At 42.3% G+C, this 25,804-nt stretch overlaps 1 protein-coding gene across 1 annotated transcript in view; it reads left to right on the top strand.

The window, feature by feature from the left end:
• Positions 1 to 25,804, top strand: part of LOC148477813 (uncharacterized) — a 204,395-nt gene that overhangs the window by 29,165 nt on the left and 149,426 nt on the right. The window contains 1 exon segment of the mRNA XM_088456150.1: positions 6,316 to 7,155. Within this exon segment, the coding sequence (XP_088312276.1) occupies positions 6,316 to 7,155 (840 nt within the window).

Here is a 25,804-nt window from a genome sequence, read left to right as displayed (position 1 = left end):
GACACGGCAACAACGCCAGCTGCTGGCTATATGGAAGTTGTTTGTGACAGAAGTGCTGAAACCCTTCTTCCTTTTATTCTATGCGTGGTGCGCCCAGGTTCAACGGTGCACAGTGATTCCTGGGCTGCCTACAACAAGATTGAACCAGCACTGAATTTGAGTCAAGAACGTGTTAATCACAGTGATCCAAAGTTTCGATTCGTTTCTCCAACTGGTGTTCACACGCTACATATAGTGTCTTACTGGAATAAATGTAAGGCTCGTATCAAGACAAAAAGGGGTGTTCCTCATGATTTGCTTTCAACATATTTTGCAGAATTCATGTGGAGAGAACGGTTCGGCAGAGATGCATTTAACACTCTGCTTCTGCATATTGCAGAGCACTTTTCCGGTTAGGTATATGCGGTATGATATTGCAGCGCACTTTCCAGTTTAGGTTTATGCAGTATGATATTGTAAAGCACTTTCCCGTTTAGGTTTATGCAGTATGATATTGCAGAGCACTTTCCCGTTTAGGTTTGTGCAGTATGATATTGTAGAGCACTTTCCCGTTTAGGTTTATGCAGTATGATATTGTAGAGCACTTTCCCGTTTAGGTTTGTGCAGTATGATATTGTAGAGCACTTTCCCGTTTAGGTTTATGCAGTATGATATTGTAGAGCACTTTCCCATTTAGGTTTATGCAGTATGATATTGTAGAGCACTTTCCCATTTAGGTTTATGCAGTATGATATTGTAGAGCACTTTCCTGTTTAAGGTTTATACAGTATGATATTGTAGAGCACTTTCCCATTTAGGTTTATGCAGTATGATTTGTTTATAAATAAATTATCATATACTTCATTAGTGTTTGTATTAAGAAGATTTGTAACGAGTGAAGATTATGTCCTAGGGTGACAATCTTGATCCGGTTTGTAAATCCAACTAGCAGTTGTTACTGCACATCCATCCTCAGTTTATGAAAGTTCAGTCAGACTGTGACAGAATGTGAGTAAATCCACTTCCATCAAGCATATCTGTCTTACCATTAATAGCCTGTGTGCAGATGAGCTTCAAGCCAGGGAGCATAGCAGGGAGCATATCTTAAATGTGATTCTAATGTGATGGCAATTGCCATGTTTACAATCCTTAGTGATCGAATAGGACATTTACCAAAAATTGGGGTCCCCTGACGATGGTCTGTAAGCTTAAATGGCTTGATCAGAATATGAACTGAATCCCCATGCTTTATTATGGTGAGTGCAGAGCCTCTGTGATTTTTATTTAAGCAATGTGGTCACATACCACATGCACCCTAGATATTGTTATTTATGCACTTGGCTTCTATTTCCAGCATAAGTAATCAGTCTGATTATGGTCCAAACAATTGGTGGTTTCTGCTGCTTTGAAAGGAGAAGAAACACCAGAAATTCTCCAACAGAATCCAAATACAAACAATGGGCCTGATTCAGAGCCGTTCGCTATTTGCGCTCGTTCGTTCAAAAACAAGGGGTGGCTATTCAAATGATCCGTTCGCAAATTGCAGTCTGTTCACGCCTCTAAGTCTGAACGAGCGTGCAAAACATACGCTCGTTTATTTGTTAAAAACGCCCCCTGGCCGCTCGCACCATACGTCATGTCCGCTATTTATTAGATTAATCGAGTACATCGACCAGCGTATGAACTGCTCGCTATTCTTGTGGTTGGTGTTTGCTACCACAAATTTGCGAGCAGTTCTGGCTAGAAAATAACCCAGTAACGTGGTCAATGACGCTGCTGTATTAATTATGCACACCCTTAATACGCCCGTTTTGACCTTTAAGCACGCCTGCGTTCGGATCTCCACTCCCCATTTTCAAGCCCCTTCCCCTGTTACCACCCACATACGCCTCATTCTGTCACTCAAAATAGCAGGCACTCGCTATATAGCGTACAAACGATTTTTGCCCGCACTGACTGGTTCGCGCATGCGTACTAAAAACCGTACGCATGCGCAGATGTGCAAACATCGCTCGGAACGAGCGTACTGCCGCTAACGAGCGGCTCTGAATGAGGGCCAATGTCCTTTCTGGGGCAAGTTCCCCCAATTGAGTTGTCAGTACCACTTTTTTTTTAAATAAATAGTTTATTGAAGAGTTGTAGTTTGGCATTAATACAAACGTGTCTTGATCATCTGGTACAGGCATGCGATAAGCTGTATAAACTACGCGTTTCACAGGACTGCTGTCTGCTTCTTCAGACAGTTTATGCCTATTTTTTTCTGACGTCCTATTCCTGAAATCAGAATAAACACGCTTTTTATACTTGCAGAGTGCCAGCCTCTAGCTTGTTCTGTGCTAGGGATATTTAGCACAGCAAGTCACTCAGCACATAACAAGCTAGACATTGGCACTCTGCTAAGATAAAAAGTGTGTTCACTCTGATTCCAGCATTAGGACTGTAAGAAAAAAAAAGTTTATCCAGGGAGTTGAGATGTCCAGGATGTGGACCATTGTCGGTAGACCTCGAAGACGGACTGGAGCCCCGGATTTATGAGGTGATTCTTAGGAAGAATTGATTTCCATAAATGATTAAAGGTATCACACTATTACAGAGACACCAATGTAACCCAAGTGGTATTCTGCCTATGATAAAGTATATAAAATGCGCATGTCCTTCATACTTTATTGAGTACAATCTTACTTCTCATTGGTTGGCCCAATGATCTTGAGACTTTCCAAACGCCTGCGTGGTCGGCTTGACATTATATTATTTGTGTCAATTCTAATAAATTCATAAACGTTTAAGAGAAATGGGTAATATAATTATAGTAATTTACCATGTTTAATATCTTAAATTGTAGAAAGTGAAATTAATGGGTCAATTCTGTTGAGTGAGTTTGCAAAATCGAGTTTTTATCATGAATCTCGCATACATCGCGTGAATGCGTGCACCCGAGAAATGCGAGATTCAATTAGAAATGCCAGTTTATGGTACTTGCAGCGAGGTTGTGCAAGTTTTCTACAAAAAGCATTCATATAGAAGGCTGTTAGTGGCTATAAGTAAGATACTGGTGGCTCTTAAAAGGTGTCAAATGGCTGGTTTTGCACTTTTTTATTAATAGTTGAAAAATGATAGCAGGCAAGTGTTTTCCATCAAATTAAAGTCTTTCCAGCATTTTGTGGTACAGAAAAATGTCTGCAAAGTGATTTTTCAGTGTTTTAATTTGTGTAAAACTTTGGAATAAACTTTTTTTTAGCTCTTATCTGCAAGTTCTAACTCTCCTCTTTCATCAATGCACCTCAACTTACTTGTCCCACACTATTTACATCTGCACGTAAATCATTTATACCTCCACATGTCTGCCCCACATCATTTACACCTCCACATATACCTGTCCCACATCATTTACACCTCCACATATACCTGTCCCACATCATTTACACCTCCACATATCTGTCCCACATCATTTACACCTCCACATATACCTGTCCCACATCATTTACACCTCCACATGCCTGTCCCACATCATTTACACCTCTACATGCCTGTCCCACATCATTTACACCACATATACATGTCCTACATCATATACATCTCCACATGTCTGTCCCGCATCATTTACACCTCCACATACCTGTCCCACATAATTTATACCTCCACATATACCTGTCCCACATCATTTACACCTCTACATGCCTATCCCACATCATTTACACCTCCACATGCCTGTCCCACATAATTTATACCTCCACATATACCTGTCCCACATCATTTACACCTCCACATATACCTGTCCCACATCATTTACACCTCCACATATACCTGTCCCACATCATTTACTCCTCCACATATACCTGTCCCACATCATTTACACCTCCACATGTCTGTCCCACATCATTTACACCTCTACATGCCTGTCCCATATCATTTACACCACATATACCTGTCCTACATCTTATACAACTCCACATAGCTGTCCCACATCATTTACACCTCCACAGTGATTTTTCAGTGTTTTAATTTGTGTAAAACTTTGAAATAAACTTTTTTTTAGCTCTTATCTGCAAGTTCTAAATCTCCTCTTCCATCAATACACCTCCACATATACCTGTCCCACATCATTTACACCTCTTCCTGCCTGTCCCACATCATTTACACCTCTACATGCCTGTCCCACATCATTTACACTTCTACATGCCTGTCCCACATCATTTACCCCTCCACATACCTGTCCTACATCATTTACCCCTCCACATACCTGTCCTACATCATTTACCCCTCCACATAGCTGTTCCACATCATTTACACCTCCACATACCTGTCCCACGTCATTTACACCTCTACATGCCTGTCCCACATCATTTATACCTCCACATACCTATCCTACATCATTTACCCCTCCACATACCTGTCCTACATAATTTACCCCTCCACATGCCTGTCCCACATCATTTACACCTCCACATGCCTGTCCCACATCATTTACGCCTCCACATATACCTGTCACACATCATTTACACCTCCACATACCTGTCCCACATCATTTACACCTCCACATACCTGTCCCACATCATTTACACCTCCACATACCTGTCCCACATCATTTACACCTCCACATACCTGTCCTACATCATTTACTCCTTCACATACCTGTCTCACATCATTTACACCTCCACATATACCTGTCCCACATCATTTACATCTCTACATACCTGTCCTACTGTACATAATTTACACCTCCACATGCCTGTCCCACATCATTTACACCTCCACATGCCTGTCCCACATCATTTACACCTCCACATGCCTGTCCCATATCATTTATACCTCCACATACCTATCCTACATCATTTACCCCTCCACATACCTGTCCTACATAATTTACCCCTCCACATACCTGTCCCACATCATTTACACCTCCACATGCCTGTCCCACATCATTTACACCTCCACATGCCTGTCCCACATCATTTACGCCTCCACATATACCTGTCACACATCATTTACACCTCCACATACCTGTCCCACATCATTTACACCTCCACATAGCTGTCCTACATCATTTACACCTCCACATGCCTGTCCCACATCATTTACACTTCCATATACCTGTTCCACGTAATTTAACCCACTATTGAGCTTTTTAGAGATTTTAGAGATTCAACTGACTGTCTTTATTGGACAAATTATGCTATTTAAGCGCATGATTATTCATTGTGTACCGGAGGTTCTGCACTATGTCCCAAAAGTTTTACTTTAAAATAAAGATTTTCCTGACCTTTTCACTTGCTGAGGGGACTGCGCACAAAAAAACACAAATTTCCCACACGAGTTTGTAATTTAATTTGCAGGGCCAAACCAGAACCTAATAAAAACTGATCTTTAAGTGTTCTCATAATGTTTAAATTTTCCCGTGACAGGAAGTTCTTGGCTACATCACACTATTGTAAAATGAAAAACCTTAAACCTTGATGTCATCTTCAGAAATGTGATTACATTGATGTGATTAGGTCTCTGATATAATATTTCTGAAAAGAGCAAGCTATTCTTAAATACACTCATGTTCATAAATGCACCTGCTGCTTTAAACCTACAAGTTTCATGTAGTCCCAATACAATACACAATTCTGACATAAATTACAAGCATGTCATAATATTACATAGACTTGGTAAAATCTCTGTATTGCCACACTTAGTTTTCCTTTCAGTACATCTCCTGGGTATTGTGCATCTCACCTACAACCCTGGAGAGAGAATTTGTTTTCTCCTGCTATCAGCTTTAGTTTTCTGCAACATGGTCCAATATTTTAAGCACATTTATTCATATATTTTCACCACACATTGCTTTGATGTTGCAAAGTAAATTCCAGCATAAAGGATTACAGTAAAGCCCTGCTCTACGCATAGCGTAGCATAAAATGTCAGGTAATGGGTTTTTTAAATTATACCTTCATGCATCTTGAATTTATCCATTTGATGGTAAATCTAAAGATCTTTGATGACAGTCTTTATTGGAAAATTAAAATGAATTGGGCATCAATCATGTATTTATTTTATTCCCAGCAGATGGATGCAACAGCAGAAATATCTCAAAGAAAAATAACATTTTATCTCCAGATTGTGAAATAGAAGATAATGACATCGTACAAGATTCTCTGGGATAAAACACGATTATCCCAATTATACATCCAGTACTTCACCATGCAGGCGTATCACCTGATCCTGCTTATATTGAGGAATGTTCTGGTAAATCAATTACAGCTCATAGAGTAGATATAATATTTCCCTCTTTTATAGACGCCAGATGTTTTACACAGAACACAAAGCCTATTATCCATCAGCCAGCTAAGACAGGTGAGAAGCCATTTCCATGTTCTGAGTGTGGGAAATGTTTTCGAGACAAATCACAGCTTGTTAGACATCTGAGAAGTCACACAGGTGAGAAGTCGTTTCCATGTGTTGAGTGTGGGAAGTATTATACACAGAAATTGTCTCTCGTTAGACATGAGAGAAGTCACACGGGTGAGAAGCCGTTTTCCTGCTCAGAATGTGGAACATGTTTTACACAGAAATCATCTCTTGTTAAACATGAGAGACTTCACACAGGTGTAAAGCTAATTTCATGCTTGGAGTGTAGAAAATGTTTTTTGAATATACCACAGCTTGTTATACATCAGAGAACTCACACAGGCGAGAAACTATTTCCATGTGCTGAGTGTGGGAAATGTTTTACAAATAGAATGGATCTGGTTATACATAAGAGTATACACACAGGTGAGAAACCATTTTCATGTGATGAGTGTAGGACATGTTTTGCACATAAATCGTATCTAGTTAAACATCAGAGACTTCACACAGGCGAGAAGCCATATTTGTGCTCTGAGTGTGGAAAATATTTTACACAGAAATCAGCTCTAGTTTCACATCAGAGAAATCACACAGGTGAGAAACCTTTTTCATGTATTTCTTGTGGGAAACTGTTTAAACACCAATCACATCTTGTTACACATCAGAGAAGTCACACAGGTGAGCAGCCATTTTCATGCTGCGAGTGTGGGAAGTATTTTACAAGTAAAACACATCTTGTTAGACATCAGAGACATCACACAGGTGAGAAACCTTTTCCATGTCTTGAGTATGGGAAATGTTTCACACAGAAATCATCTCTTATCACACATCAGAGACATCACACAGGTGAGAAGCCATTTTCATGCTCTGAGTGTGAAAAATGTTTTGCACAGAAATCAGATCTTCTTTCACATAAGACTTCACACAGATTAGCTATTATTATGTCCTGATTGTAGGAAATGACAGAAAGCTTTATAAAACATTTACACTGGAGAAACTTTGCATGCTTACAAGTGGAAATTATTTCTTAAAAACAAATGTCATTAAGCATAGTATTTCTCCTGACCCGAGTGCTTCATTGACCTCTGACATTTCTGTTTCAAGTTCCAGAAGGTTGAATGGTCACAGCTTGTATTACTGTCCTTATGGTATTCTTGCGTTATATTTCTTGCTTTAATCTATTTCTTAAGATAGTATCCACCCAGTGAGTGGATGGGAAGGAAAGTTACTCTGCAGTGTGTATAGTAGTTTTTGGAAACGGATCACCCAAATGGTATAAAAATGTATAGGAAAACTCAAGGAACAGTGGTCAGGGCTGTAATGGAGTGTATATTCCTATCATATAATAATACACCATAAGGTCTGAGACATGACAGACAAGTTCCTGCCACCAGCCTCCTTCCCTCTATAAAATACCTATTATATGCTGCAAAGAGGCCAGGTGCCCAGAGCAGTGGGAGGATATTAAAGAACACTTAGCTATATCGGAGGATTATCTGCTAGAGCAGGGTTTCCCAACCTCCATTACAGTCCAGGATTTAAGGATATCCATGGTTGAGTCCAAATGGTTAAATCAAATTGACTGAGGTACTATTTCACCTGTGCCCAAGCATGGATACCCATAAAACTTGAACTGTAATGGCGGAGTTTGGGAACCTCTGTGCTAAAGAAAAAAAGCTGCTGTCACACACCATCAGGACACTACAACAGTGAGAAGTAAGGACTGTCCTATATGTGGGTGATGCCAGAGTTCTGTTTGGTGTCCCAGTACGTGTATATTTCTGTGTATTTAAATAAACTATTCTCTCCACTTCTCTTTCCTGAGCTTAGAGGATGATGCCATAAAGATTTATCTTTTTGAAACTTAATACTGTGCTGTATGTACTAATATATTTTATATAAACGCTACATTGTAATATTATGTAGTTTTGTTTCTCTGGTTTTCCATGTATGAAATGCCAGAAGAATATATACTTTCCTGTATTGGGATTCGATGGACTGAATGTCATGTGCTAAGCAAAGTATAATTCAAAACTGCTATTTTTATCTTAATATATCTGTGTTTGAATTTTAGTGAATAGACATAAATTGTGTACCCAACTGCGTTTACATTGTTTTATATGTCATGTACTTGTAAAATAGCAGTGAATCAAAACCCACAAACTAAAGGATTCAATAACATGTGTGGACTAATTAGCCATTTGCCTGACATGGTAGCATCTGATGCGAACAGTCAGAAACGCCCAATGGACGGCTGCTGGAAAATAATCTGGCAGCCGCAAGTCTTAGAGGGACCTCCTGACCCCTCTGCACCCATGGCTCCTCCCTTAGTTTGGGCTGATCACTGCTGGTCCTAGTGATTGGTCAGCCTGACGGCACCCCCCACCTGCCGGCTGCAGAGGAGAGGCCACCAGTGATATGGAACCACACAGCGCCTCTGCCCCAGTGTGTTTTGCGTGGCTGTAGAGAGAAGCAGCCACCATGCATACCTGGCAGCTGCAGACACGGGCAGCTGCCCTTGACACAGAACCGTAGGAGTGCCTCTGGCCCAGTGTATATGCGGCGGCTGCAGGGAGAAGCAGCCACCAGGGACATATAAACATACCAGAGCCTTTGACTCCCAGTGTGCCCTGATAAGCGATTAATATCGATATACCGATACAAAAGGGAAATTCTCATTATTTATAAATATCAATATTAATAATTGAGCTGATTTCACAGATAATTTTGATTATGGCAATCCTGCATCGATCAAGTATATTGGTATGGCATTGCCGAATTTATTCAAGTACTAAATAGTTTAAAAGTGTTTAAATTAGGGATGGTCATCGATGGTCCATGGCTGATGACAAGTTTTTCTATCAATAGCGTGGCAATGATGCCCTGATGTTGAGAAAAACATCAGTGGCACTAGTCCGATGGCCCAGGTCTGCCCATGTGCAGTACTCAACCATCAATGGCTAAACCATTGATGGGTTTCTATTGATGGTTTTAAACCAATGAAGATCGATGATGCAGCCTTAGATGTCCAACAACAGTTTAAAGTTCAAGTTCATGCACAGTATACCATAATAAACTGCTATTTTTATGGTGTACTGTGTTTAAAAAAGGAGAGTTATGGTAAAACGTACCCTTGTTAACCTACTTTCTTCGAAGTCCATAGAGTCCACAGGAAGACAATGGGGTGTAGATGGGACCGGACAGCAAAGCTTTTCAATCCCAGGATGCTCTGGTCCTCCTCCCTATATCCCGCCCACAGCCTGAGGGCAACTCAGTTTTGTTAACAAGCCCAAGGCAGAAGCAGGATAGGAGAGAAGGAAGACTGGTACACTGAGGAATCACACTCTCACACAGAGAAGGAAACAAGTGACCAAGAGAAGAAATCCATAGAAGCCAGGTGCGTCAGGGCGGGTGCCCTGAGGACCCTATGGACTTTGAAGAAAGAGAGTTAACAAGGGTAAGTTTTAGCATAATTCTCCTTTTCTTCTTCAAGGTCCATAGGGCTTCACAGGGAGACAATGGGGATGTCCCAAGCAGTTGTTCAAAGGCGGGGACGCTCCTGAGCTGATAGGAGAACCCTGCGCCCGAAGAAAGCATCCTGAGAGGCAAATGTATCAAAGGCATAGAACTTAAAGGTGTGGACAGAAGACCACGTAGCCGCCTTGCATAGTTGTTCAGCAGAGGCACCACACCGGGCTGCCCACGAGGGACCCACAGAGAGTTGAATGAGCAGATACTGTAGCCAGCACAGGAAGGCCAGTCTGCACATAAGCCTGTGAGATAGTCATGCAAATCCATATGGCCAGAGTCTGTTTGTTCGCTGGCCATCCCTTATGGGATCCATATAAGATGAAGAGGGAGTCTGATTTCCTGTTGGAACTAGTGCAGTCAACGTAGATCTTTAGAGCACGGACCACATCCAAAGAGTCCTCACCTGCCGAGAGGTCGTGTGATTGAAAGGCCGGAACCACAATTTCCTCATTAATGTGGAAACGAGAAACCACTTTGGGAAAGAAGAAGGGCGTGTTCTAATAACAGCCCTGTCCTGATGAAAGATTAAAAAGGGGGAGCGACATGAAAGCGCCCCTGTGACAGGACGAACTCACTCTGCCGCTCGATCACAGATTGGGTTTTGATCGCCACTGGGTCTTGGAGTATCAGGGATTCCCGCTTACCATCAGTGATGGCCTGTTACTGACTCCACCCACTGCGCATTAGACAGGTAACGATGCTGCCACCACCAAACTCTACCATTGGCGTTTGGAACCACTTATGTACACTCAAGTTCCTACCGCCAGCACCTGGAACTGCTTCTGCTGCGTATGTGTCGACTAACTGTGGCCACACCTCCTTATTGGTGTCGGCTGTTTCCTCCTGATCCCACTCAATGGACCGGGCTCTGCACAGTAGCTAATATAAAAACAATCTAAAAACAACCTGCGCCCTCAAGGACTGCAGCTCAGTCCACACTCAGGAGCACCACCCCTTCAAAATATAGCAGAAATACAACAATATGAGTGGTCCAAAGAGCGCTGTCCCTCATAGGTCACGTCTTCTCCTATTCATTCATGGATAATGCAATGATCTCAAAACGAGAAACTAGGTGAGATGCGTTCATATAAAGGTATCTTTTTGAAGCGTTTTATTCTGGTCACAGACAAGCACACCAATTTTCATCGCTTATTTCCTACTGGGAATACACTCATCTGCAATCAGGTATAGGCGTTCACAAAAAGGTATCTTTTTATTCCCCTTGGAAGAGATCCATCCTTGACCAAGATTACTTTATAATAACAACCAAAAGATGATGCAACTCCAAAGGAATAAAGATTCACTTTTTAATCCAAGAATGTAACAAGGTTGTATCTATCCTTAGATAATATACAGCCAAAAAATGTATAAAAATCATTAAAAATACAGTCACAGATGGGTTCCATGGTGAAAAGGAAACAATTACCAGTAAACAGGAGCCTTAAAGTGCAATGAAACATTGTGCGTACTAGACCTTTTTTAATATTTCTGACGTGTTCAGCTAATCTCACTTTTAGCATTCTAGAGGTCCTGCCAACGTATTGGCTGCCACATGAACACTCCAAAAGATACACACAATACTTTGTTGAACACGTCAGAAATATTAAAAAAGGTCTAGATACGCACAATGTTTCATTGCACTTTAAGGCACAACATTGTTGTGATATTAAACATTTAGTATCCTTTTGTGGTATCAAATCTGTTAAATCCAACTGGCGGGTTAATGATATGGATGTTAGATTGGCTCAAATGGGAATGGAAATGATTTATTTACTTAAAACACTAGCACCTAGAGGTTTGAATGTTGATTTTGAGACGAAATGGTTCTTATAGTCTCTCAATACACATCCACATTATAAGTAGTTGGTCTTATTATTCTATTTGCTATTATTCCTATACCGATTTTATTCATACTTTGTTTTCTTTATTTCATGTCCCCTGACTTATGGCATCGTTAATGTTCTTGATGGGCCTCGTATAAGATCAGTGTGAATTATGATCTCCAATAAAATGGCATCCAGAGGATCACTAGAGAACGCATTATCATGCCCGGCAGCTTTGATACGCTGTAGCTGGGACTTCCGGAGTAGCGCACTTACCAGCGGATGACCATGCATCACCGGAAGTCGCGTACCGGAAGTATCTGCGTTCCAGATGCTGGAAGTTGTACACAGCGGTGTTCCTCGTGGACCGGAAGTCCTGTTAAGGTTTAGAACATGCGGCGGCTAATGCATGAGGAGGCTTGGCGCCAAATTACATGGCTCATCAGAGAAGCAAGGGGACTTTTGGAAAAAGTGAACCGGATCTTCATTATATTGTTTTTGGTACTCAAGTTTATTCGTATGTGTGTTCATCTGTTTTTACTTTATTTGCCTTTTATCATACTATGTGTGTATATATGGATCATTATGTAGGGGCATGTTGTTTTGATTATTGATATTTATAAGGGATTTAATCCAGATGCCAGGTTTTAATTATAGCCGATCATTTGGTTATTTCTTAGCCCTCCCCCATATGGATACTGAGGGGTATAAATGGGAGGGTAGTTTACAGTCCTAGTACACCCTGAGGAAGGACTTGAAAGTCAGAAACGCGTTGGTGGTGAATTTAGGGGTTTTCTATGGTGGCACTGCAACTTACCCTTGCACTCTATACATCTAGTGCATCTCATCAGGATTTCACACTATTCCGGGTAGGAGTGGCTCCTGTTTACTGGTAATTGTTTCCTTTTCACCATGGAACCCATCTGTGACTGTATTTTTAATGATTTTTATACATTTTTTGGCTGTATATTATCTAAGGATAGATACAACCTTGTTACATTCTTGGATTAAAAAGTGAATCTTTATTCCTTTGGAGTTGCATCATCTTTTGGTTGTTATTATAAAGTCATCTTGGTCAAGGATGGATCTCTTCCAAGGGGAATAAAAAGATACCTTTTTGTGAACGCCTATACCTGATTTCAGGTGAGTGTATTCTCAGTAGGAAATAAGCGATGAAAATTGGTGTGCTTGTCTGTGACCAGAATAAAACGCTTAAAAAATATACCTTTATATGAACGCATCTCACCTAGTTTAGGTGAGTGGCCTTTAATATTAATTGCGGACCATTGGAAGTAACACTTGTCATTTGGAGTATAATCGTGTATTATTCTCTCTCCTCGTTTTGAGATCATTGCATTATCCATGAATGAATAGGAGAAGACGTGACCTATGAGGGACAGCGCTCTTTGGACCACTCATATTGTTGTATTTCTGCTATATTTTGAAGGGGTGGTGCTCCTGAGTGTGGACTGAGCTGCAGTCCTTGAGGGCGCAGGTTGTTTTTAGATTGTTTTTATATTGTCTGTATTTTGCACTTTGTCTTTAAATACCAGCAGCCCTAAGTATGTTTGCACATAGAGGCAGTAGGAAGTCACTCATTAATGAAGTGTTCAATGATGTGAATAATGAGGATTTGATTGATGAGGACCTTGAGGGTGCCATGTTCAAACTAGAAAAATCTCTATTAAAAGAGAGTAAAATCTGGTGGGAACAGGTGACCCTCGAAAAGTATATCTCAGAGAACCTAATACCGAGGGGTTTACGGATTGATAAATTACCCTCGTTTAATAGTGAGTCTCAGGAGTTTAAAAATGATTGGTTCAGAATCCTTGACTCCTGTTCAAAGTCACTTATGGAGCTAATCATAAGAGAAAAAACAAAAGAGTTACAGGATCTAGAGGAGGAGATTGTAACGTATAGGACTTTGGTGAATCCGTATAAAGAGTCACCACAATATAAGGAATTGGAAGAGAGGATTGTAATAAAGATTGAGAAAAATGAGAGAGATTTGAAAATGAGGAAAAAGAAGAAATATTGGAGAGATAAAAATGACTATAAAACAGGTCAACAGCATTTAATCACTAAAAAAGAGAAAAGGTTTGCAGGGGATCAAGATTTTAGTAACCTGAACATAAGAGAAAGAGGAGTACAGCATAACATCAGTTTGAGCCAAACTCCGGTGTATAAAAGTGGAGGTAGAAACTCCAATTATGATTTTAAAAATACACATATACCCAGAGAATCTGCAGTATTAGGGAAACGCAGAATGGACTGGCGACCACGAAATGGGTATGGTAGATATAGACGACCAGACGAGAAATGGAATATGCAGGAAAACACAGGACAAAGTCGAGGGGGAGGGCACAATAGATGGGAAAGTGAGAATAGATTCAGACCCTTGGAACAAGATGAGCGTTTTTTAGGGAGAGCAACATCACTACATCACCTAAAATAAAGAAAAAAATTAGGGGAGTTAGAGGGGGGAGCACAAAAAATAAAAATAAAAGACGAAGAATTAAAGAGAAGTTACTCAGGTCTGGGGACTAAAGTAACCATGTCACTATAAGTAGTACCACTGACTTGGATTTGGGTAAAATGACAGTTTATAACCTAAGCAAATATAAATTGAACGAATATGAACAAAAAATATTAGAAAGAGGTTTAAAATTCGCTCCGTCTAGTCATGCCAGAGACTTTGAGGTCTTTGTAGATCTTCAGAAATTTATCAGGAGATTAACTTTAAAAAGGTATTTCAGTGAATGTCCGCCAGGAATAAGTGAAAGCTATTTTGTTTTTAAGAAAAAATTACTTTCTTTCCCACTCATAAAAAGGGATGCTTTATTGAAACGTTTGAACGTTTAGTGAAGGAGGATTTAGAAAGCACCATTTTTAAACCTGTTAAAAATATGAATTTGTCAAAACAAGAGAGAAATGCTATTAAAACTCTAAGGGAAAATACAAAGATTGTTATTAAACCAGCCGATAAGGGGGGGAGCGTTGTGGTTATGGATGTGGAGGAATACAATGGCGAAATTATTAGGCAATTATCAGATACCTCCACGTATAAAAGATTAAGAAATAACCCAACAGAATCGATAATTAAGAAATTGGAAATCTTTCTTAATTTGTATACCTCTAAGGGCACCATTTCAGAAACGGTACGAGATTACATTAAGATTGATAAACCGTCTATTCCTGTTATATATGTGCTTCCCAAGCTGCATAAAAACAAAGAGAGACCTCCTGGTCGACCCATTGTGGCTGGCACTAACTCTGCTCTATCTAATTTATCTCATTATCTTGATAACCAGTTACAACCTTTGGTACAGCATACTCATTCCTTTTTAAAGGATACTATATCAGTGATTAGAATGTTGTCAGACACAGAATGGCAAATGGGTTATAGGTTGGTGACAGCAGATGTCACCTCCTTATATACCATTATAGAGCACCAGTTGGGACTTAAGGCGGTCCAATTTTTCCTAGATATGGGTAATACAGGTGAAGACTATAAAAGGTTTATTTTAGATGGTATTAATATGATATTGGAGAATAATTTTTTCTGGTACGATGACTCTTTTTTTCTCCAATTAATGGGTACGGCTATGGGCACCAGGCTGGCGCCAAGCTATGCCAACCTGTTCATGGCCTGGTGGGAAGCGCACGCAGTGTGGAGTGGGCATCAGTTTGGTGCCAGTCTGGTGTAATGGCGCCGATACATAGACGATATTCTATTTATCTGGAGGGGTGATCAGGTTTCTTTGGATCTTTTTTGTCAGCATTTAAATAATAACACATCCAATATAGTTCTGACATTTAATGTCAGTGAAGTAACTGTGGATTTTTTAGACCTCACCATTTATATTGAGGACAATTGCATAAAAACCAAGAATTTTGTTAAACCCACTGATTGCAATTCCTTGATTCAAAGTGATAGCAATCACCACTACAACTGGCTTAAAAGCATTTCAAACAGTCAGTTTCAACGCATTAGGCGAAATTGTACGGAAAAGGTTATTTTTGATACACAGGCTGATTGTTTGGAGAGTCAATTCCTTGCTAAGGGGTATGACAATCAGGTAGTAGAAATTGCTAAACAAAAAGGTGCCACCCTTAATAGAGCACAAGCTATTAGTGATATTGGAAATACAAAAGTGGATAAGAAACCTAAAATCCCATTTATCACTAAGTACAATAGCCAGTATAAACAATTAGAAAAAATGGTGTCCAAACATTGGAGTATATTAACAAAGGTTCCTTTATTAAAAGATCATATAGAGTCACGTCCTAAATTTGTATACCGTAGAGCTCGGAACATCAAGGATCATGTAGTAAGGAGTGCCGTTGTTAAGCCCACAGTTGGTGATAATCAAAAGGATTTTATCGTTGTGGGACGTGTAGTATGTGTAAGGTGTGCAAATCCACTAGTACCAAAATTACACATTTTAAGTCAGGATACACGGGTGCAAATTTTAAAATTAAAGATTTCATCACATGCCATACAAAGTATTGTGTGTATCTTTTGGAGTGTTCATGTGGCAGCCAATACATTGGCAGGACCTCTAGAAAGTGAGATTAGCTGAACACGTCAGAAATATTAAAAAAGGTCTAGATACGCACAATGTTTCATTGCACTTTAAGGCACAACATTGTTGTGATATTAAACATTTAGTATCCTTTTGTGGTATCAAATCTGTTAAATCCAACTGGCGGGTTAATGATATGGATGTTAGATTGGCTCAAATGGAAATGGAAATGATTTATTTACTTAAAACACTAGCACCTAGAGGTTTGAATGTTGATTTTGAGACGAAATGGTTCTTATAGTCTCTCAATACACATCCACATTATAAGTAGTTGGTCTTATTATTCTATTTGGTATTATTCCTATACCAATTTTATTCATACTTTGTTTTCTTTATTTCATGTCCCTTGACTTATGGTATCGTTATAGTTCTTGATGGGCCTCGTATAAGATCAGTGTGAATTATGATCTCCAATAAAATGGCGTCCAGAGGATCACTAGAGAACGCATTATCATGCCCAGCAGCTTTGATACGCTGTAGCCGGGACTTCCGGAGTAGCGCACTTACCAGCGGATGACCATGCATCACCGGAAGTCACGTACCGGAAGTATCTGCGTTCCAGATGCCGGAAGTTGTACACAGCGGTGTTCCTCGTGGACCGGAAGTCCTGTTAAGGTTTAGAACATGCGGCGGCTAATGCATGAGGAGGCTTGGCGCCAAATTACACGGCTCATCAGAGAAGCAAGGGGACTTTTGGAAAAAGTGAACCGGATCTTCATTATATTGTTTTTGGTACTCAATTTTATTCGTATGTGTGTTCATCTGTTTTTACTTTATTTGCCTTTTATCATTATATGTGTGTATATATGGATCATTATGTAGGGGGCATGTTGTTTTGATTATTGATATTTATAAGGGATTTAATCCAGATGCCAGGTTTTAATTATAGCCGATCATTTGGTTATTTCTTAGCCCTCCCCCATATGGATACTGAGGGGTATAAATGAGAGGGTAGTTTACAGTCCTAGTACACCCTGAGGAAGGACTTGAAAGTCAGAAACGCGTTGGTGGTGAATTTAGGGGTTTTCTATGGTGGCACTGCAACTTACCCTTGCACTCTATACATCTAGTGCATCTCATTAGGAATTCACACTATTCCGGGTAGGAGTGGCTCCTGTTTACTGGTAATTGTTTCCTTTTCACCGTGGAACCCATCTGTGACTGTATTTTTAATGATTTTTATACATTTTTTGGCTGTATATTATCTAAGGATAGATACAACCTTGTTACATTCTTGGATTAAAAAGTGAAATTTTATTCCTTTGGAGTTGCATCATCTTTTGGTTGTTATTATAAAGTCATCTTGGTCAAGGATGGATCTCTTCCAAGGGGAATAAAAAGATACCTTTTTGTGAACGCCTATACCTGATTGCAGATGAGTGTATTCCCAGTGGGAAATAAGCGATGAAAATTGGTGTGCTTGTCTGTGACCAGAATAAAACGCTTAAAAAATATACCTTTATATGAACGCATCTCACCTAGTTTAGGTGAGTGGCCTTTAATATTAATTGCGGACCATTGGAAGTAACACTTTTCATTTGGAGTATAATCGTATATTATTCTCTCTCCTCGTTTTGAGATCATTGCATTATCCATGAATGAATAGAAGACGTGACCTATGAGGGACAGCGTTCTTTGGACCACTCATATTGTTGTATTTCTGCACAGTAGCTGGCAGAGGACTTGAGCTTCTGAGGCGCGTGGCTCAATCCAGAACAGCAGGAGAACAGAATAGCGTTTTGAGCAATTCTGTTGGTCACAGGATGCAGATGCAGTCGAATAGGCAAAGGTGTTTATTGCTCATAGTCTTTAAAAAGACCCTTCCCTCAGCTTTAAAGGGTACATTATACAGAAATCTTAACAGCAGTCTTGATCTTCAAAATATATACAAGGATGTACAATTTTACCAGGCACGCAGCCTTCTTTTATGCCACTACAATACACCTTACCACAGAGGGTAAGTCTGCCCCATGGTTTCCAACCAATCACCTTAAGTACATTTGCTGTGCATGTGCTGGCCACATACACGTTTAACATTATCCCCTATGGACAGTTGGGAGTGGTCACTCCCTTGTGCCCAAGCCTACCTGGTGTTTTTAGTCCCCACCCAGGAGTCAGCTCGTCTAGGGTCGGGGGAGGTTTCCCTCCAAAATGGACTTCCAAGAATCTGCTAAGGGACCAAGCCTGCCACCTCTGCCTGAATCTGAGCTCCAGAAGTGGGCACGTAGAGTCCCCGGGCAGGATTTTCTGGCCACGGAGGGTAAGCCCTTTTGTAGCTCCTGAGAATCAGGTGTCATTGGTTGGCAACATTAGGGATGCAGCTGCATATATTGGTGAGGCTGCTCTGGATTCCAGTCTACTGACCTCCAGGGTCTCGGCCGCGGCTGAGTCTGCTCGCCGTTCCCTGTGGCTGTGCTCTTAGAGGGCGGATGCTGACTCTAAGAAAGGCCTGGAAGCATTACCATACAATGGGGAGATCTTGTTTGGTCCGTTGACACATTGGCAGTATCAAAATCTGGGTTTCTGCCTTCAGCATCTGCCCCTTCAAAGACTCAAACTTCTTCCTTTCGGTCCTTTCGTCCCCAAGGAAAACCCAAAGGGCAGTTCTTTCCTAGACAGTCAACTACCAAGAAGGCTGCCAAGCCTAAGAAACAGGCCTGGAGCACAAGGTGCCCTGCTTCCAAACAAGAGGATAAACCCTCAGCCTGATGGGGCGGGCCTCCCTCTGGGAGATTCCAGTGTAGGAGGCCGACTTCTTCAGTTCACCCAGTGCTGGTGTCAAAGCACCAAGGACGCTTGGGTAAGAGAAGTGGTCTCTCACGGGTACACCCTTTCATTCCTTCAAAGACCTCACCAGTTTTCCTGCACAGGCCCTCCATCAGACAAGAACAAGGACTTACAGATCCAGAAAGCCATACAGTCCTTGCTGCAAGCAGGGGTAAATGTGCCAGTCCCACTATCCCAGCGAGGGACTGGCTATTATTCTACTCTCTTTCTGGTGCAGAAGCAGAATGGGTCTCATCGGCCTATTCTCAACCTCCAATCCCTGAACAAAGGAAACCCTATGCTCCATCATACTAGCTATGGAACCTGGGGATTTTATGGTATCACTGAATTTTCAGGACGCATACCTACATGTCCCTATAACGCCCTCTCACCAGCATTATCTCTAGTTTGCTATGCTACAGCTATATACAAACTATAGTTTGCTATACTTCCAGTTCCAGGCGCTACCCTTTGGCCTGTCCACAGCTCCAAGGGTGTTTACCAAAGTTATGGCTATCATTGCGGCACATCTGCGGAATCAGGGTATCCGGCTACTACCATAACTGGACGACCTCCTCCTGTTGGCGGGTTCTCCAGAAGTACTTCACCACCATCTACAATTGCCTTTCTACAGGTGCACGGGTGGTTAATCAATTGGAAAAAGTCCTCCCTGAATCCCTCACAAATGATTCATCTTGGGGCCCTACTGGATTTTCAACAGCAGAGAATCTTTCTGACTTCAGACAAGATCTCCACATTGCAACTACGAGTATGCAGATGCCTCCGCAGTCGCCACGTGTCAATACACTCGGCCATGCAGGTTGTGGGATCCATGGTGTCCACCTTCGACATGGTGGAATATACTCAATTTCATTCCAGGCCTCTGCAGGGGCTGATCCTCTCCAGATGGAACAGATTGCCCCATCCAATCAAAGCTCAGACAATAGTACTCTCTTCGGAGGTGCGCCTGTCTCTATCTTGGTGGTTACAGACATCTCATCTAACCAAGAGTCGCCCCTTTTGGATCCCGGACTGGGTAATCCTAACAAATTACGCCAGTCTCCAGGGCTGGGGCGCAGTGACCAATCCGCACTCCTTTCAGGGCCGCTGGACATCGGTTGAATCAACCCTTCCAATCAACAGTTTGGAACTTCGGGCTGTGTACAGAGCCCTCAAGCTGACCAAACACATTCTTCATGGAAAACCCGTACAGGTTCAGTCCGACAACGCCACCACAGTGGATTACATCAACCATCAAGGAGGCACTCTAAGTCAGGCAGCAATGACAGAAGTGTCACGCATTCTGACATGGGCAGAGTGTCACCTCCCGGCAATGTTCATTCCGGGAGTTCTCAATTGGGAAGCGAACTTCCTCAGCCATCACGACGTGCATCCAGGGGAATGGTCTCTTCACTGTCGAAGTCGAATAATTGCATGCGACCACAATTCAACTGTTATCGGACGATTTGGTCGTCCGCTGTCAAAAGTTATGTTGGTACAATCCATGACGCATCATTGCGTGCACATGCGCATGCACAGTGTGCGCACGTATCCACACATTCACACAACACTGTCACACTGACAAACACAATATTCATGCAGGGTCTAGTTAGTAATGAGAAACAGCTTCTGTATACATGTCTGGGAAAGGTAATTGAAAGATATATACACCAGGATACTGTGAGTGTTTTACATGTGGATTGGGAGGCCCCGCATACAGACAAGTGTGGCTGTGGCAATTGAAATATAACCCAGACACTGATATGCACAATTGAATTTGTCTGAATGAGAAGTTAGGAACAATGGTCTGAGGCTTGCTTAATAAGTACTGACAAGTGTATTCTAAATAGGCAGAGGAAAACCTTTGAATTAGCTATCAGACGAAGTGGCAACGGCAGTCAGGTGGGGGTCTCCACCCTGCTTGAAAGTGAACCTCACTGCTTGTAACACCTTGCACTGTAGTTTTAAAATATGTTAGGAAGGGATATATATTAAATCCATCATAAATACACTAAATTGCATTACACACACACATAGACTTACATGTATAACACACACTCATAGACTTACATGCATACACATTAAATAAAACATATAAATATATCAAAGCACAAAACACAAAACGCACCACACATATTAGCGAAACTAAGCAATATTCTTACACTTACACATTGCACACTTACATAAAAAAATTCCCTAGCATTCAAGGTTTATTCATTATTAAGTATGTAATAAAGCAACTGTATTTAAGATCTCAGGTTTAGTACATGATAAACAGACGGTGTTTGGTGCTATTCTAAACCACTGTGTATTTGCAGACTTCCGGTTCCATCAGTGAGGAAATCGCAACATGTGTCTGGGAATTATGGATCATAGAGAGATAATCCAGCCAGGTTAGACTTGTTCTTCAGTGGGAGAATAGACACAAAGAGCTGTTGGAGGCTGGACTGTGATCATGCAAACTGACCTATGAACTGCATCGTAACAGGAGAACCAGGAAGAAGAACCAATGGGATTATGCCAACTTGTTCTATTGTATTGCCTATCTCTGCAAGGGTTTATATGCAAGCTCCCTGGACCTGCTAGCCAGTCATCATATTCTTTCTGTTGACGGAGACTTCACCTTTGATGCCGGAAATCTGGATCCAGAGCACCTGCGTAACGTATTGACTGTACCTTGTGATTGTATAATTTGTTTGTGCTAATTCTATTTAGATCACAGCGTGTAACTATCTGCTGTTTGGTGAATAATATCTTTTTGTGCTTTGGAACCACAATCAAAGTCTGGAAAGCAATTATTTCATGTGCGACCTTTAATGCTATTTAGCGACATTTAGAGTGTATAGATAGGTATGAATCAAAATCACCAAGAGGTGTTTCAACTCCTAGTGGACAAGTGGGGCTTCCCAGAGGTGGACCTCATGGCCTTCCGACACAATCACAAATTACTAGTGTACGGGTCCAGAACAAGAGATGCAGAGGCAACCTTGGTGGACGCTCTGTCAGTTAAGTGGACCTTCCACTTTGCATACCAGTTTCCTCCAGTCTCCTGTTTCCTCGGGTTCTTCGAAGGTTAAAACAAGACGGAGGCTTGTCCTGCTGTCCTGCTGGTGGCTCCAGCTTGGCCCAGACGTCATTGGTACTCGGAGTCTTTCCATCGACACTCCGTTCCTGCTGCCTCAATGTCCGGACCTGTTGTTTCAGGGTCCTTGCCTTTACCCGGACCTGGATCGTCTGTCGTTGACGGCGTGGCTCTTGAGACATCCCTCCTAAGGTCCAAAGGATTTTCTCACTCTGTCATCAACACGATGCTTAGAGTGCATAAGTCAGCTTCTGCTAGTATCTACCACAGAGTGTGGCATACAAATTTCCAGTGGTGTCGTCCCAGAATATACGGCCCCCAGGTAATTCAGATTGCCAGAGTCCTGGCCTTTCTTCAGGCTGGATTGGACCTCGGCCTCCACCTGGCCTCGCTGAAAGTGCATGTCTCTATGGTTTCAACATAGAATTGCCCCACTTCTGGATATCCACTCCTTCCTCCAGGGTGTCCTCCGGATTCAACCTCCCTTTGTCACCGCAGTGGCTTCTTGGGATTTGGCAGTAGTTCTTCGGCCCTCCAGGGTTCTCCTTTTGAACCACTAGATCGATTGCACTCAAATGGTTAACAACTAAGACTCTTTCTTCTGGTGATTGCATCGGCAAGGAGAGTGTCAGAATTGATGGCGCTCTCCTGTCACTCTCCCTTCCTGATATTTCACCAGGACAGGGCTGTGCTTCGCATTCGCCATGACTTCCTTGCTAAGTTTGCTTCTAGTTTCTACATTAATGAGGAAATTATAGTACCGGCCTTTCATTCTCCAAACCTCTCGGCAGGTGAGGCCTCCTTGGATGTGGTCCGTACCAGTTCTCTTTGGAAAGCAGACTCCTTGTTTGCTATATGGATTTCACAAGAAGGGATGGCCAGCCAATAAGCAAACTTTGACTAGATGGCTTCGTATGACTATCTCAGAAGCTTACACGCATGCAGGCCTGCCTGTTCTGACTTCTGTTAATGCTCATTCTACTCGGTCTGTGGGTCCCTTGTGGGCAGCTCGCCGTGGCTCCTCGGCTGTTCAGCTTTGTAAGGTGGCCACATGGTTTTTGGTCGAGACCTTTCCTTGGTTCTATGCCTTTGATACTTTCGCCTCCCAGGATGCTTCCTTTGGGCGCCGGATTTTCCTCTCAGCGCAGGAGCGTCCCCACCCTTAAAAGGACTGCTTTGGCACATCCCCAAGGTCTCCCTGTAGAGCCTATGTACCCTGAAGAAAATGAGTTATGGTAAGAACTTACCTTTGTTAACTCTTTCTTCGAAGTCCATAGGGTCCACAGGGCACCCGCCCTGACGGGCCTGGCTTCATATGAGTTATCTTGCTGGTCACGTTTTCCGTCTCCTCTGTGAGAGTGTGATTCTTGTGTGTACCAGTCTTCCTTCACTCCTATCCTCCTCCGGCCTTTGGCTTATTACTAATTGAGGTGCCTCTGGCTTGTGGGCGGGGTATAGGGAGTGGACCAGTGCATCCTGGAAGCTGAAAGCTTTTACTGCGTGGTGCCCGGATTCAATTCCATCACCTACACCCTGTGGACCTTATGGACTTTGAAGAAAGAGAGTTAACAAAGGTAAGTTCTTACCATAACTCTCATTTTTAGGGTTCTTCCAGTCCAGTGGTTTGCAAACTTTTTCAAATCATTTCGCCCCAGAGTATTAGCATTTTATAGGCAAAACCAGTGCTAATGACTGCCAATCATACTTACAAAAAATTATTTTATTTGGTACGGGACGAGGGTGCCACAGCACCCAGTTTGGTAACCACTGCCTTACACCCATATTTTTTAAAATGTATGCCTCTCAGGTCCCACATCAGCTGTGGAGCTGCACAAAACACTTGGAAAATGGCCGGCGCAGCCATTTTCCCGGCGTATTGCGAATGCGCAGTAGACTCTGGCCACAGACTAGTGCCCAGAGTTTACTGCTGCGGGGACACTGCCGGCTGCAGGGGAGAGGAGAGGGACCCGGACTGGGAATGCACACGGGACCCCTTCTCTCTTAAAATGCCTATGCTTGCGCTCCTCAGGTCACTGGTAATGGGTAAATGGTCCATAAAACATCACACTACCAACGCGTTTCGACTTTGACTGTCTTTTTCAAGGTGATGGTGTAACTGTCAACTGGTGTGATATAATACCAAATCAAGTCCCACCCCTAATTGAGGCCGTCACCATGCAGATAAATTTAGCATCATATCCTTCAGAAACAGCCCTGGCTTTCAACATTGCCTCAAAACATGGCTGTGTCTCCTCGGTCAGTTGGGATATGGGGCCTGATTCAGAGCCGTTCGCTATTTGCGGTCGTTCGTTCAAAAACAAGGGGTGGCTATTCAAATGATCCGTTCGCAAATTGCAGTCTGTTCACACCTCTAAGTCTGAACGAGCGAGCAAAACATACGCTCGTTTATTTGATAAAAACGCCCCCTGGCCGCACGCACCATACGTCATGTCCGCTATTTATTAGATTAATCGAGTACATTGTACAGCGTATGAACTGCTCGCTATTCTTGTGGTTGGTGTTTTCAACTGCTATTTTGCGAGCAGTTCTGAGTTAAAAAAAAACAAGTGACGTGGTCAATGACGCTGCTTTGTTAATTATGCACTCCCTTAAAACGCCCGTTTTGACCTTTAAGCACGCCTGCGTTCTGATCTCCACTCCCCGTTTTCAAGCACCTTCCCCTGTTACCACCCACATACGCCTCATTCTGTCACTCAAAATAGCAGGCCCTCGCTATATTGCGTACCAACGATTTTCGGCCGCACTGACTGGTTCGCGCATGCGTACTAAAAACCGTACGCATGCGACAAGCGTACTGCCGCTAGCGAGTGGCTCTGAATGAGGGCCATAATGTTGCAAAATGTGGTCCTTTTTCTGCAGTGTAGAACCCTGCAGCCGCAGCCAATTTGATTATACCATCTGGATTCAAGCATGGATATCCTTAAAATCTGGAATGTAATGGCGGAGTTTGGGAAATCTGGGCCTGATTCAGAGCCGGACGCTATTTGCGGATGCTCGTTCAGAAAAAGGGGCTGGCTATTTAAATTGAGAGCTCACTCTTTGCGGCCTGTTGACGCCTCTATGTCCGAGCGAGCGAGCGAACGAAACATGCGCTCGCTATTTTGTAAAGATGCGCCTTGGCCGCTCACATCATACGTCATCTCCGCAATTTATTTGATTAATCGAGTACATCGAAAGGCGTATGAACTGCTCGCTATTCTTGTGGTAGCATTTTCCTACCGCAATCATGCGAGCTGTTCCGGCCAGGCTAAAAGACAACCAAGTGACGTGGTCGATGACGCTGCTTTATTAATTATGCACACCCATTAAACGCCCGTTTTGACAGTTTGGCACGCCTGCGTTCGGATCTCCACTCCCCGTTTTCAAGCACCTTTCCCTGTTACCACCCACAAACGCCTCATTCTGTCACTCAAATTAGCAGGCACTCGCTGTTTTACGAGCACACGATTTCCGACCGCAGTGACTGGTTGGCGCATGCGCATTACAACCCATATGCATGCGCAGATGTGCGAACATCGCTTGGAGCGAACGAGCGGCTGCTTACGAGCGGCTTCGAATCAGGCCCTCTGGTCTAATCTTTAGATCACTGTTTCCTAAACTTGTGCTTCAGGTACCCCTAACAGTATGACTTAGTTTGGGAAACACTGCTATAGATCATTTATAGTGTTAATTATTAATAGTGTATT

This window comes from Taudactylus pleione, unplaced genomic scaffold (genome assembly GCF_031769625.1).
Source record: "Taudactylus pleione unplaced genomic scaffold, aTauple2 ptg000689l, whole genome shotgun sequence".
In the NCBI taxonomy this organism is placed as follows: domain Eukaryota; kingdom Metazoa; phylum Chordata; class Amphibia; order Anura; family Myobatrachidae; genus Taudactylus; species Taudactylus pleione.
This window is presented reverse-complemented; position numbering and strand designations above follow the sequence as displayed.